The sequence below is a fragment of the Protomyctophum parallelum genome (assembly GCF_964188405.1).
Source record: "Protomyctophum parallelum genome assembly, chromosome: 1".
In the NCBI taxonomy this organism is placed as follows: domain Eukaryota; kingdom Metazoa; phylum Chordata; class Actinopteri; order Myctophiformes; family Myctophidae; genus Protomyctophum; species Protomyctophum parallelum.
The window spans coordinates 8,515,020-8,531,534 of NC_139697.1; the positions used below are offsets into that span (position 1 = coordinate 8,515,020).

The 16,515-nt window shown below is 44.9% G+C and overlaps 1 protein-coding gene across 1 annotated transcript; it reads left to right on the forward strand.

Moving 5' to 3' along the window:
• Nucleotides 1-1,122: 1,122 nt before the first annotated feature.
• On the forward strand, nucleotides 1,123-1,587 carry LOC310856284 (small ribosomal subunit protein eS19-like; the record flags this gene model as incomplete). Its single annotated transcript, XM_083761607.1, has 1 exon — nucleotides 1,123-1,587. The coding sequence occupies one exon, from the start codon at nucleotides 1,123-1,125 to the stop codon at nucleotides 1,585-1,587; it is 465 nt and encodes a 154-aa protein (XP_083617733.1).
• Nucleotides 1,588-16,515: the final 14,928 nt, after the last annotated feature.

Genomic DNA, 16,515 nt, shown 5'->3' on the forward strand with positions numbered 1-16,515 from the left:
TGCTTATTTTCGGTCCTCCTAAAGCTAATTCATGCAAATGTTTTAGCTAGGGGCACTGGTCATCACAACAATGGAACATGGCTTCTTATTTCCAATAGCAGAGAAGAAGAAGAAGAAGAAGACTAGCATGTATTGTAAACATTGTAACATTATGTCACCATAACGTGGTTCTTATTAGTTACTTTGGAATGTACCTGCCATGAAAATTAAGGTCATAATAATGCAGATCACATCGATATGTAATATAACGCGATAATGTACTTGTTTTAGCTACAGGATTGACGATTGATATCAATATATAATGCCAAATGTAGCTAACGGCTATTTTTTGCAGGGTTGCCAGGTTCTGCGAGAGAAACAAGCAACCCGTATATGAAAACAAGCCCAAAATAAGCAAAAATAGCCGATCTACAAGCATATAACAAAACCAATCTTGTCCCTGGCATACATTATTTTCAGATGGGGGTTCTGCAGACAAATAATAATAATAACAGGCTAATATAGCTATCTTATTTGTACTCATCTGGACCATTTACATAAGCCTAATTTTTGCCTAACTTGTGGAAGTACAAAATGGCAAATAAATGCAGTAGCCTATTTAAAAAAGGAGAGATAATAGGCAAACTATCAATTATAACAACATTCTCTAATTGTGAAGACTTATTGGTACAGTAGGCCTATGCATTATTTTTCTTTAGAAACATGGCCAACTAATTATAATAAGCAGACATGGCAACACTGCTGGTTGGCTAATGGAGGAATGAAGGGAAAACAGCGCCCCCTAAAGTGACAGATCACTGCTGATATCTTTGAAGGGGGAATTCTCCAATTTAACATTTCTGGTTCAACAAGTTTCAAATGGTCATATCTTCTTCATTTCCCCCCCAATTTCAATGAGCAATGCATCATATGAAAGGTTACAGTGTGCAGTTTCATAATATGTAAAGAACTGAAAAATGACCATGGCCCCCTTGTATATCAAACTACTGGCACTGGTCACATATGGGCACAAAAAGGGGCATGCCCATATGTGGGCATATTATACTGATGACATCAGAGATCTCTATGGGCATAAAAGGGGCAGGGGCTCTGAATTCCTCTTGCTGTCCAGAAAGAAGCAAGATGCCCGGTGTCACAGTGAAAGACGTTAACCAGCAGGAGTTTGTCCGTGCCCTCGCAGCCTTCCTGAAACAGTCAGGAAGGCTGAAGGTGCCAGACTGGGTGGACCTGGTGAAGACGGCCACGTACAAGGAGCTGGCTCCCAGCGACGGCGACTGGTTCTACACCAGAGCCGCGTCCACCGTCCGCCATCTGTACCTGCGCGGTGGCGCCGGCGTCGGCTCCATGACCAAGATCTACGGCGGCCGCAAGAGGAACGGCACCTGCCCCTCCCACTTCCGCGTGGGGTCCAAGAACGTGGCCCGCAAGGTGCTTCAGGCCCTGGAGCTGCTCAAGATGATCGAGAAGAACCCCGAGAACGGCGGCCGCAGACTCACCTCGGCCGGAAACCGAGACCTGGACAGAATCGCTGGGCAGGTTGCAGCTGCAAAGAAGAACGCTGTGATGGCGGCAGCGGCGGCCATGTAAAACATACTCTTTTTGAGAGATTTTTTTTAAATTACTGATAGATACAGAGATCTCCATATGGGCATGCCCATATATGGGAATTTACTGATTTAGTCAGGGATCTCCATTTATGGGCATTACAGATGTGAGGGTGTAATGCCCCAAACCTAGTAAGGATTAAAAGGGGCGCTCTTATCATCTTTAAAAACATAAATTACAACATAATGTTTGTTTAAGCAACGGGTGCATTGTTGAAAAACAAACATTAAAGCTGTATATAGGAGGCTAGCGCCCCTCAAAATTCTAAAACGATACAATTAAAACGTCTCAATAAAAAGGCAGCATCCTTAACGCAGCAAATTCTTTTCACTTATAACGTGCATTTATAAATACCAGTAAATACCAGCCTGAGGGCATCTTAGTTGCACGCGACGTGTCTTGAGTGTACAGGGTTTGATGAGGTCATCTAAGGGTGGCAGTATCTTCAGTATAGAGAGGGTTTGATTAGGTATTAGTAGGGCCGGGCCTTAACCCATTCTGACCTGAGATCAGATTCTAAAAATGTCAGTCGCTCTTCGATTTTTCAAAAATAGCAGACCTACAAGCTCGTATCGCGCCACTCGGTGGCGCGATATGAGCTGATACGGTCAGAATGGGTTAATTTAATGGGTTAATGGGTTAATTTTCGGGCCTGTTGAGAACTCTAGTTTTCGTCGGCTGCCGGGCACGGCTACACAATTCAGGTATCAGTCAAAAGGGAGACATCGAAGAGGAAGGATGGATGGGGATGGATCTGGAATGGCAGGTTCTGACATATATCCATATACTATAATAATGATGACATCATGGATCTCCAGATGTCACGAGACCTGGGCAGTGGGCACCATACAGTATATGGGGCTTTTCCCCAGTGATACACTGACTGACGGAAAATGCACAATTCCATAGTTAACTGTATAACATAGCCTATACCTATATTATATCCACACACAGTAAATCCTCTGTGTTAAGTTAACTCTGAGAGTGGACCTATTAAGGTCCATTTGTACATTCTCTGAGTCACGGACGGATACATTTAAGACTGAGGATTTTACTGTGAACCTCATTTGCCTCTACAACAGCCTGCGCTCCCTGCAGACACACACGCACGCGTCTCAATAGATGTATCCGCCACTAAGTGATGTTGAGCAGCAAGGCAAAAGATGACAGCGATGATGCTTTTCACCATATGGCGCCAAGACATAGCCCAAGGTGTGGGGGGGGGGGGACAAGTGATGACTTATCGCAACTGTCATGTACTGTGCGAAGGCTAACATCGGCACCATTTTTCATATTGTAACGAGTGTAGAGGTGGGCGGTGGCAGCGGGGGGAGAGACTGCTGCCGCCCGCCAGATGACACCGACATTTTCAATGAAATGTATCAATTCACATAAAGCCACCGGGAAACCGACATCCTAGAGGAACCGCACGTCACGGGCACAACAAGTCCCCGTCACGACTGTCAAGTCGCTCAACTTTCCCATGTTTTTCTTTTTTTTTTGCGGTCAACAGACCGTAAAATTGGCAGGCGTGAAAACAACATTGTGATTCTAACGGGCATAAAGAGCCACTGGAAGGCCCCGCTAGCCTGTTTAACGGCGTTTGACAAGTTGTCCAGATGGCCGGTGTGCATCTATTGTAAGGCATAATTCCTTACACTACTATTGTACTGCATGTCGTCATCAAGGCTGGTGCCAGTAGGTATCCAGGCCAGGGCACCACGCTTCTATTCTCAACTATAGTCTCTCGAGACACTGTTGACTCACAAGAGGGTGCTGTTTTCCCTTTGTTCTGCAGATGTGTTCCCAGATTGATTCTCCAACACACACTACAACCACCATTTAATTATCATTTTCGACAATTTAATTGGGGACGCTGCTGCCCTTCTATGGTGGCTACAGTGATCACGTGTGTTCACAAAAGATCTGCCTCCCCCTGGCCAGCCAGGGCGCCTGATGGAGGGGAAAGGAACTGGTTGGAATAACGTGTTCCTTCCACGCGCTACGTCCAACCAGGGAAACTCCCCCCCTGTCAGGTGTAAAGGAGCAACTTGGATAGGCATGAAGGAAGCATGAGTTCAAGTCCGTTGCTCTCCTCATGTCCCTCATATATGGGGACTAGGTTGGCGGATGGTGTGTAGAGCCCAGGATCACATTAGATAATTGACACAGGGGTGAAAAATGGGTTACAAAAATCGTGGGATAAAAATTTTAAATAAAAATAAAAATAAGTTTAGAAAACAGCTGGAGAAATGTGGAAATCGAGCTATAACACTCATTTGAACAAACAAAAATCAATCACCGCATCTTAAAAATAATTATAAAAAATAATAATAATTGCGCCTTGCACACTACTTGTGCGCAAGCAGAGCACGCAAGTATACTGCTACTAACTAATGTCTATTACAACTGCTGTTCTAAAAAGTTTAGACCCTTTATTGACCTTATACCAACCTTCAAACGTACCTTAGTTACATCACCAACAGCCAATAAGGGACCACCATTCGAGTGACGCCACCAAAAATACATAATCCCTGATTGGCCAAGGGGACCACCAAAAATGTCCAATCCCTGATTGGCCGAGGCAGTCACCGACATACGCAGTACTGCACGCTCTGCTTCCGCAAGAAATGCACTCTGTCGAGATGCCAACTTGCGTCTTGCACACAAGTAGGCCATTTTGGTTTACTTCGCAACCTACTGCTGATATGTAAATACTAAATACATACATACCCAGCCGATCGCCCAGCCAATCACCCAGCCAATCACCAAACGTACCTTAGTTACATCATCAAGAATGGTGGTCCCCTATTGGCCGGTGAACACCACCGACATACCCAGCCGATCGCAGTACTTGCGCGCTCTGCTTGTGCAAGTAATGATGCCCTCATTGTCTCATTGTTACATATACACATTTGTTTGGGATCTGCTTTGCCTGTAAGCAGGAATACCAACAAGACAAGACTGAATTTCTCCCGATAGCAGCGAGAGAGAGCAGGAGAGGATGAACAAAGATCTAGGGGAATTCAGTTGAGATACAAGATACCAGAATAGTCAGTGAAATTGTCAATAACCCCTCCTGGCACGCCAAGGTCTCCTGCAGCTATACACAGAGCACCGCGCTACAAGTACCAACTTGGGTATTACGCTAAATACACTTTCTGTGGGGGGGAGGGGAGGGGGTTGCAGAGAGGGGAGAGCCATGCAGAGAAGAGAGAAGATAGAATAGAGGGGAGGGGGGAAAAAAGAAACGAAAACTGGAAGAGGAGAGGAAAGATTGAGGGATGACAAAGATGGAGTTGTTTCCAGCGTTGGAGTTGTTTCAGCATAATGCTGATGTTCATTGGAATTGTCAGCCCCAAATGCAGACACTGCACAATGGTACATATGCACATATACTGTACACACCCTATACGGTATAGATATGCTGTACAGTATGCAGTAAACACACACGCATGCCTAAATACACCCACTGACACAAAGCACACAGATGACAATTTGGTGTGTACCATAAGAAGGCATTCTCTCTCCCTCTCTCTCCCCCTGTCTCACACGCACACGCGCACACACACACACACGCACACACACACACACACACACACACACACACACACACACACACACACACACACACACACACACACACACACACACACACACACACACACACACACACACACACACACACACACACACACACACACACACACACACACACACACACACACACACACACACACACACACACACACACACACACACACACACACACACACACACACAAGTTCTAGCAGTATACACACCGCTGGCCTCTGCCATGCAGTGCTTACTAGATGGATGAATGCAGCAGAGAGCGAGTGACAGAGTGAAACACAAGCGGTGGGTGTGGAAGTGTATAGGTTTCTGGGTGTCTGCCAGCATGTGTGTGTGTGTGTGTGTGTGTGTGTGTGTGTGTGTGTGTGCGAGATCTGTGGGACTTCATTGTTTAGTTCTCGCTCTCACTCGCATACATGTCTCCCCATTATTGGCTCCTATAGAGTCAGCGTGACAGGTTTGAAATGCAGAGACTGACTGACTATACCTCCTCCTCCCATTCTGCTTGCTCTGAGCCAATTTGTTGTCGCCGCATGATGCAGCCATGAGCAAACACAGCTCTCTCTGTCCATATGCCCACTCCTGTTAGCTGGCTCATTTACTTCACTAACCCATATGCACCGCTGAAATGTCGGGGAGAAAGCTTGTATCGCCATATTTCATCATTTTCTTTTCATGAATCCATGCCCCATTTTGTACTTTGTCGTATGACAGTGTCTCGCAAAAGTACAGCCACACTGTGAGCTCAAGTCAGGGGAGGAGCTCAACACCGTTAGTAGATTGAAAGATTAAGATTATAAAATAATAATGACATCATGGCCAAAATAAGGATGCAGGTTTACGTCTCTCTGTGGGTTTTATACATAATGAACTAAGTATTAACTGAATAATAACTACACTGGAAAACGGGGTCTTGAAAGGTAACGGGTATGAAAATACAAAGTTTCAGCCTGACAGCGACAATTATGCAAAGTCTCTATACTGTACACACATGTGCCTGCACTCAGATGGATTCATGCTCTCACATGCACAAACATGCACAAAAAAGAAGGAAAGTGCATGCATGACCAACACACTGTCAACATAGATTTACACCCGATGCACTGTATTGTATACCACAGTGTGTGTATCTGTCACGCACAGACAAACAGATACACTGTGCCTGCCACACACACACACACACACACACACACACACACACACACACACACACACACACACACTTCGCACAAAGATACACACATTCTTGAGAATGCAGGCGTCATACTGCAGCTTTGATTCGTCTGAACATTTCCCAGCCATGAATTAATAACCCCATAAACAGCACAGAGCACATGAGGGGAGTGTGGAGAGAGAGACAGAGAGAGAGAGGAGGGGAGAGAGAGAGAGAGAGAGACAGAGAGAGAGAGAGAGAGAGAGAGAGAGAGAGAGAGAGAGAGAGAGAGAAACGTAAGCGTTGAGGAGACAGAAGGGGGACAAGCTTAGAAAAATGTACAGTGGTGGAGCCAGAGAAAGGGTGATCGAGCAAGAGAAAGAGAAGCAGAAAGAGAGAGAGAGATGAGAGAGAGGTAGAGATGAGAGAACAGAATCCTGACATCAGTCGTGTCTTGGCAGTTTGTTTTTCTTTCTTTCCCCGAGACGAGACAGCTGGACAGACTGCTTATGCAGCAATACCCTTCTGTGTTGGCCCCTCTTCTCTGTCTGTGTCTCTCTCTCTCTCTCGCTCTCTCTCTCTGTCTCTCTCTCTCTCACTCCCTCCCCACCACTGTCTGTTGTCTGCTCATCTCCTGACCCCCCCCCCCCCCCCCCCCCCCCCCCCCCCTCCTCCTCCTCCTCCTCCTCCTCTCCTCGTCCACAACTTTCGCTTCCATAAACATCTCTCTCATTGCACTTTCTATATCCTCTCTCTGTTCCTCTGGGTCATCTCATCTGTCACTTCTACCCCCCTCCTACTTTCTCCTCTAGCTCTGCATCTGTCCTCCATGCGTCGTTCAACAATTTGTAACCATTATGAACTCTAGCGTCCCTATTCTGGGCATGTCATTGGGCAAACTTGTTGAAAAATAGCATATATACAAGCTAGCTTCATGAGCTTTATAGATAAGCTATTTTCGGTAAAGAGATTTGGTGTAGTGGGGGAAAAAATAGGGTCCCAGCCTATGAAAATGGTAAATAAATAAATGGTAAATGGTGCATTTATATAGGGCCTGCTTCACAGAGATTCACCCTTTCACACACCGATGCCAGAGGAAACCTTGCAAGGCACCAACCTGCACATCGGGAGCAATTAGGGGTTCAGAGTCTTGCTCAAGGACACTTCGACACTAACTCTGGGGGAGCCCGGGATCGAACTGCATGGGAACCATGTTCGGTCACTCTATCCCTGAGCCACTGCCGCCCACACGAAGTACTGTATATATGATTTAAGTGGTTAAGCCTTCTGCGAATATTGTGGATGTCTCTCCTTTCACTTCCCTCCTTTTTCACCGTTCTCTATTCCTCTTCCTCCTCTGCGACTGTTCACCCTCCCCCGTCATGATCCTTTTACCCTCCCCCCTTTGTCGAAGTTTCTCCGTTCTCCTCCCTTCTTTCAAGCCTTGCTCTGGTTCTGTCTCCATTGCTCTGCTCTTCTCTCCTACATCCATCTGTGGAGCTGTCTCTTTGTGCTCAGGGGAGGACGGGACAGCTCCCTGTGGTTCTACTACACCACTCACCTGTCTACAGGCTGCAGGAGGAAATGAGAGCCATGATACGCACGCACCCAGCACGCACGCTCTTGTATTACTTGTCAGGACATCAACATTTTAAGACGTTGACTTTATGAATGCCACTTTAAAATGTCTTGCTATTTCTTACTCCTTTCTTAACCATAAAGCCGAAAATAGCAGACCTACAAGCTCACCGGTGCTAAACAACCTGACCATAATTGTCTAATCCAAATCACAATCTGAATCTTTTGCCAATTGCAAACCTCATTCTACAAATCTTTTTTTAAACATAAAACATCCATTTCAAATCGCTCACTTTGCTTCAAAAGGTTTTTTTTTGTTTGTTTGTTTTTTCTTCTTCAGAAATGGAAATAATTTTACACATAGTTCTGTTTAAAATACGTAAAAAATGTTGCGCAATCATTTTTCTCTTGCCATTTGTTGGCAAGATACGGGTACCACCGACCTTCGACCTCCTTCGAATCACGCCCCGATTCAGATCCGGAGACGTTTTCTCCAGTCAGCTGAAATTGCTGCCTTTGGGGCTTTTGACATTTCCCACATTCTGTTTGAAGATATGAACCCCATCTAGATCCCAGGGCAAGGAATGACCTTGACTTGTCATTGAAAACCGCTGACAAAGGCCTAGAAGGGCTAAAATGGGTTTATTGGCACTATATGCTGCAGCTTCTGTTTTGCATCGAAAAGCGTATACGGCCAATGTCCTTGAGGAAACTCATTTCTCAACAAAGTCAACATCGCAGTATCTGATGATTGATTTTGGTTTTAGTCATTTCAATATTGTATTATGTCCCCATCAGTGGCCCGACTCAAACGTCAAGGTCACGAAACATTTACTCAAAGTATAAAGTATAGTCACTTACAACAGAAACTTTAGAAAGCAAATACCTTTTTATTATAGAATGCATATAGTCATTTCGGCTGAACCTCGAGGATAATACAGCTTTAGTGTGTGACTGTGTCTGTATTTTAAGCCCTGTACATCGGCTCCCATTCAAGTAAATGGAATTGGACATGCCAATCTTTTCCACAATGTCACCGACTATGTGCACGTTCTGCTGACATAAGAAAGGGCTGTATTACGACAGCACCTTCACACTATGCATTGACCAACCCTATTATGTTAATAGCTTGCTCTCCTCTTGGATATATGCATCTATAATATATGGATGGAATCCTATTCTGTCTCCCTGTAGAGTCTAGAGCGACACAGCCTCTGTCCTCTCAGGTGCCCAAAATTTAAAATGGTGTAATGCTGTGTGTGTGCGAGCGTACGTACGTATGTGCATGCGTGCGTGCGTGAATTAATTAATGAAAAGCACAGATCTCACTGTGTTCTTACTTGATTCGGTGCTTAACCCATTCTGACCATTTTGGTGTCAGCATCATGTTATGCTTTAGCTATTTAAAAATAGCAGATCTACAAGCTCATATCGCGCCACCGAGTGGCGCGATACGAGCTTGTAGGTCTGCTATTTTTGAAAAATCGAAGAGCGACTGACATTTTTAGAATCTGATCTCAGGTCAGAATGGGTTCATCAGACCAGTGTGTGTCCAGTCGGAAACCTCGTATGAATCTGATCTCAGGTCAGAATGGGTTAAACTTGTATTTCCTGTGGTTATGCACAGTGTCTATACAGCAGGGCAGATTGTCTTTTATAGTATGTCACGCTGCGAAATGTTGTGAGCTTGTAGATCTGCTATTTGTGCTGAACATTATGTACTCCAGAATGGCGACACTATAGGGTTGAAGAAACTAGCAGATCTACAAGCTCATCATAGCGCTATTTAAATCTTGAGAGTGAAAAATGAAACCAAATGGACCCGTATGGGTTCATTTGGTTTAATTTTACACTCTACATTTTAAGTCTACACAATTCTATAATGTAGAAGAATTGTTATACGACAACAAAATATTCTTTAGTTTTGGGTCTGAGAGGATAAATCTAATCCATCCATGGCTCAATTACCGAATAAATAATGGGCCTTGAAATGAAAAGGGCTGAAAACCACTGGTTTAGGTGAAAGACTGCAATCAGAGATGCACGCAAGTATTACCTCACACGGTGGAGGCATGTTTTCTCTGTGGTAAAGTAAAAGTAAGTAAGTACAAGTATCGATACTGCAATATAGAACTACTCTGCTACAAGTAAAAGTCCGGAATTCAAAATGTACAAAAGTACTCATTGAAAATAGCAGATCTAGTAACTCAAGTTTTCAAATAAAAGTCAAAAGTACAATATTTGCTTCCTAAATGTATAGCGGAGTAGAAGTAAAAGTATTTTACTCCCAAAAAAAGTAAATGTACCACCACTGGCTCTCGTGTGTGTTTAACCCCGCTGACTTTCGCATGTCAACCGCGGGCCCGCGGCACTCCCCTGCTGATTCCGTCTATAGCGCCACATGTGCATACATGCAGATCACGCTCAGATGCATAGTCACGCAGCCATGTATGCGCGCGTGAACAGATGCACAGTTGCACACAACATGATGCAATCAGATGCCAATACCAGGCTGAACCCCAGCTGCCCTACTACCTTTTTTTTTTACCGCCCTTGTTCTGGCCGACTGGCCCATCATCCTTTTGTCCAGTGGTGGAAGAAGTACAACTATTCAACTATCAATACTGCGATGTAGAACTACCATTATTCAGAATGTCCCATTTCAAGTTTTCAAATGTATAAAAATCTTTTGAAAATACCAGATCCACAAGCTCACAATGCGTCGCATTTCCACGATATGGAAATTTAGCGGATACTGATACCGATATGTTCATTTAATTTTTTATTGTGTTTTTATTACCCACTTTTGTGCTAGAGAAACAAATACATATTCAATACAAGAAATAAATGTTCAGAAATTACAGCTCGTTAGACAACATACCAACATAGCCAACGCAAGATGTATGCGTCAACAACAGATAAACACCAGCTACTGCCATCGGTTAATGGTTAAGGTTTTATTTGCCGATGCCGATATTGACCGATACCGATTATGTGGCGGCCGATACATCGGTGCATGCCTAATTGTGAGCTTTCATTTCTTAGTTTTAGTCGATGAAATCAACACTCGAGGGAGAGAGAGAGATCGAAGGGAGAGAGGAACGGAAGGAAGGCTGACGACGGAGGAGTGAGAAAATGAGCGATTGCCATTACGTGATGCCAAGGACACGAGAGGGAGAGAGTCTGCATGCGCGTGCACGTGGGAAAGCAACGGGCGACCAATCAAATGACGGGACGAGCTATGGGATCAGGTGGATGAACCGATGATTATGATAAAGCAACAATCTGTACGACCTCACCCCCCCCCCCCCTCTATCTCTCTCTCTCTCTCTCTGCCTCTATGTCTCTCTCTTTCTCTCTCTCCTGCAGCATTGCATCCCGTCCCCCTCCTTGCGTGCCCCCAGCCGCTAATTTACGACATGATGGCGCGGGCCGCTTGCCTGAGAGGCAGCCATAAATCTACCTCATCACTGTTAAACGCAAGGGCACGCCAAGGATACTGGCCTCTATACACAGACCTGGATTAGAGAGAGACAGAGAGAGAGGGAGAGGGAGAGAGAGAGAGAGAGAGAGAGAGTACAACCGACAAAGGAGAGAAAAGGAGAATCAAAGAGAGGGAGGGAAGGAAGGTAGCATATATGCATGCATGAGAGAGTGAGTGTGCGGAGAAGACTGAGGGACAGAATGAGAGAAAGATGGATGTAAGTGAGATAGGGAGAGGTAGGCGAGAAAGAAATGCACACACACACACACACACACACACACACACACACACACACACACACACACACACACACACACACACACACACACACACACACACACACACACACACACACACACACACACACACACACACACACACACACACACACACACACACACACACACACACACACACACACACACACACACACACACACACACACACACACACACACAGGGAGAGAATATAGATACATGGCCCCCAGAAGGAGAGAGGTTCAGAGAGATATAGGTACTTGTGTCAGTAAACTATAGGGAGATCAGTCCGATGACAAAGGACCAAGTGGATTATGAGTGGAGGGGGAGAGATCAGTTGGTGTGACAGTACTGTTACTGATTGTCCTCCCCTTCAGCTAAATGCCTCGGCACAAGGCCATGCACATGCAGGAGACAAACAAAGGCGAGCCAGGGGCACTACATACATACACACACACACACACACAAGGCATTATATCACAAAGCATCATTGATTATTGTGCATATATACTGCATATACTGTACACACACGTATATACACATACTGTATACACATGCATGCACGCACATGTGTACACATGGTCACACATACTGTAGTGTAGATACACAGACTTGCAAACACTGTCAACAGTCTCGCACACATGCAAGCACAGTAGCACACAATCACAATAACAGTAACACAGGCTTTTTTTTTTAAGTGGAGGCCACCCTATATATATATATACACACAGTATAGGGTTTTTTTTGGCATGGAAAATACCGGAATTAGGAACCCCTGCACTGCAAAGTATTCTGCACATTTAACAGTACAGTAATTCCACTCTTACTTACTGTGTGCCATGAATACAAGCTATAGTTATACAATGTATATATATATATGAATACAAGCTACAGTATATAGCCTACGTTTGCTACAGTATCGAGATAAGGTCTCCCATTAAAGAGAGAACATGCTTACACTGAACTCCCTCTTGTTTCCCCATGATGATACTTGGATATCTCTAGCCAACGTCTCCCTGTCTATACACTGCCCCTTAGTGCCGATATGTGTAATTATTACATTTACACACGCACGCACACGCACAAGCACACGTGTGCTTTGATTAATTGAAGAATGGTGAAAATGAAATTAAGGCCGAATCTGGCAACGCGTCAGATCGGAATTTGAGATTTAGGACGTGTGACCGACCGGGGTGTTGCAGGGGAGACACTTTCATGACGGGTCTCTATTAGTCTAGCTGGCATATAGAACGGAGGACACATGGGAAAAGGTTAACATGGAGATGGTGCTTTTGGAGATGCCACCTGACACCTGACAGCGTGACATCGCCATGAAGTGAGTACCCGTGAGAGTGCTAACCAAAAACAGTGCACGGAGTGTGCAAGTGTGTGTGTGTGTGTGTGCGGGCGTGTGCTCGCACGTGCATGCGCGCACCTCACATTACTCATGCAAATGGACCACAGGGCTGACATGCGCTGACACACCCCTTCACACACATGCACGCACGCACGCACGCACGCAGGCTGTCTTGGCGGATGGAGAGGAGGGGCTCATTTGCCACAGAGAGAGTGGGAAGTGGACTGATTGCACCATGGTGATGAATGGCTGATGGGAGGCACTGTGGGGGAGCTCACCAAACAATTAGTGCCTTGTTGATCTCTCTCTCTGGTCTTCCCCACAGTCTTCTAATCATCCATCCATCCATCCATCCACCCATCCATCCACCACCACACAGTAAAATCCCACCCGCTTCGAATGTTATCAACTGATAATCACCACTAGGTTACTTATCAATCGACCTGCTGCATGTGGGAGCCTATACTGGCTGTGAATAGGAATTACAGAAGTGAAACTGACTTAGGTGGCTGGTTAAGACTGATATGAGATTAGGGGACTTACGTGGTCGGTTAAGACTGATATGAGGTTAGGGGACTTACGTGGTCGGTTAAGACTGATATGAGGTTAGGGGACTTACGTGGTCAGCTAAGACTGATATGAGGTTATAGGGGATTTACATGGCCGGTTAAGACTGATATGAGGTTATAGGGGATTTACATGGCCGGTTAAGACTGATATGAGGTTAGGGGACTTACGTGGTCGGCTAAGACTGATATGAGGTTAGGGGACTTACGTGGTCGGCTAAGACTGATATGAGGTTAGGGGACTTACATGGTCGGCTAAGACTGATATGAGGTTAGGGGACTTACGTGGTCGGCTAAGACTGATATGAGGTTATAGGGGATTTACAGTACATGGCCGGTTAAGACTGATATGAGGTTAGGGGACTTACGTGGTCGGCTAAGACTGATATGAGGTTATAGGGGATTTACATGGCCGGTTAAGACTGATATGAGGTTAGGGGACTTACGTGGCCGGTTAAGAATGAGGTTAGGGTTAGATTTAGTCGGACAACGTGACCAACTCGGACCTAATGGCAGCCAGTAGGCTCCAGCATACATGCAGCAGCCAGTAGGCAGCCAGTAGGCTCCAGCATACATGCAGCAGGTCGATAAGATCGTCTTGATAAGTAACTTACTGCATGGTGATTATTGGTTGATTTTCATTAGTATTTTATTAGTTTAACTCTGAGCGTATATAAATGCAACCTTATTTGGTTACATCTGTATTCTCTCTGTTACACATGGATTAAATGAACACTTTACTGTTCACTGACTCTACAAGCTTCATAACAACACTGCCTATAACTCATGTGGACGCACTCATGTTTATGGCCTTCAATCTATACATTGATCCATTTTACTACTAAACAAAAGAACAGACAACACGGACATTGCAGCTCATCACGTGCAGTGGCAGAAAAAGGTACTAATTTAACCTTCATGTTAATCGATCATGGACGTCCGCTGACGGGTCGCGTGCATGTGCGTGTTTGTGCAGGCCACGTGTGTGTGTGTGTGTGTGTGTCTGTCTGTGTGTGTGTGTGTGTACATGCGCACGCGTGTGTGTGTGTATGTGTGAGAGAGAGACACCTCTCAAGTCCGGCGGCATGCTTCGCGGACCGATTGGGGGTCCGCGGACCACCTGCCTAATAATAACATTAATTTTGTGCCCATCCCTGTACATAATTTGGTGTTCATATATTCGAACTATAAGGACTAGTAATAATCAACTGGAAGGAAGGGGAATGAAAGCATCAAAATTGAACACGCGTACAATGGCTGATCACAAGATGATCAGCCAAGATGTATAGGTACCGGGAAACAAACGAGAGAGAGAGAGAGAGAGAGAGAGAGAGAGAGAGAGAGAGAGAGAGAGAGAGAGAGAGAGAGAGAGAGAGGGAGGGGAGATAGAGGGAGGGGAGATAGAGAGAGAGAGAGAGAGAGAGAGAGAGAGAGAGAGAGAGAGAGACGAGATAGAGGGAGGGGAGAGAGGGGGACAGAGAGGGAGGGACAGATCATCACTAAAGGAGGGAACTAGAGATTAATTAGAAATAAGCTATGATGAACAGATGATACTGCTTGAGAAGGTGGAGAAGGGGTGTGGCGGGAAGGTGAGACATGTGTTGTGTGTGTGTGTGTGTGTGTGCGGTGGGGGGAGGAGCAACAAAGGAGGTTAGACCTGATGGATGACCATCTGGAGGGACCAATCTTTTTACGTCATCTACACAGAATCATACACAGTTAAATCCTCAGTATCCTGGCTACCGTACTACCGTAATTGAAAAGGGGTGCAAAGAGTATGCCCGTTTATCCGTCTTCTACCAAACCACACTGTTTGCACACATCTCTCCAGGCACAAATACTAATGCATGCCATAGGAAATGCAATGCACTGCATTGCATGCATACACTACTTTGATTGCATACATATTTATATATTATTATATTATTTATATTTGAATTGAAATACTATGATGTTAATTTAACTCTGAGAGAGCACATGTGAACCACCATGCGTGCGTGCGTGCGTGCGTGCGTGCGTGCGTGCAATCATACTGTAAATGTGTATTGTCCCAAGTGCGAGTAAATGTGTTTTGGTACACTGCAAAGTCTGGATAAATGTTTACACCAAATATTCATAACCTGATAAGCAGTTTCAAAGAGAGAGGTGGTCGCGCCTTTTAATCACATAACGTTCAGTGTAAAGTACAGCACAAGATGATTTAAACACTAATCCACAGTGTGCTTTCGAAATAGCCGTAAAATATTTTACGACCTCTGCCCAGCTCATACATTCAACATTCCAGCTTCATGGTTATCTTTATTGTTCCATAGGGGAAAATGTCTAGCCAGGGTTCACATACAACTAAACACAAACGACAGCATCAACACATTAACCCATTTACTGTAGGACTGAGGCCGATTCTAAAAACGCCTTCTAAATCCTGATCTAAGTTTTCATAAAAAACTACAAATATTTATTCAGAAATGAGAAAATTTTTATGCTGCTACTGTACTGTACATATAGACACAAGAACCCCGAAAGGGGTTCCCGTCCTGAATTGGGACACAGGACACAATGGAGCAAAGTAACTTGAGTATTTCCACATTTAAATACTTTTACTTCTACTCTATACTTCTACATCCCAAATATAGAGTTCCGCACAGCTCCAGACTGGGCTGCCAAGGACCCTGATAATGTATAGGCCTATCCCTCAAAAAATATGGCGATGACTTAGCATACTGATATCATAGACTGATTGGCGGCTGGCCTACAAGTACTCTGATTACAGGTGACGTGTGTCTGTCCATGGTTTAATGCCCAAATATGGAGATTAGTACTGACATCATAGTACCGACGTCATAGTATTGTCCCCCATAATACTCAGCACTCAGCACAGCACTAGCTGGTTAGAAACACAGTGCCTGCGTTTTGGTTTATCG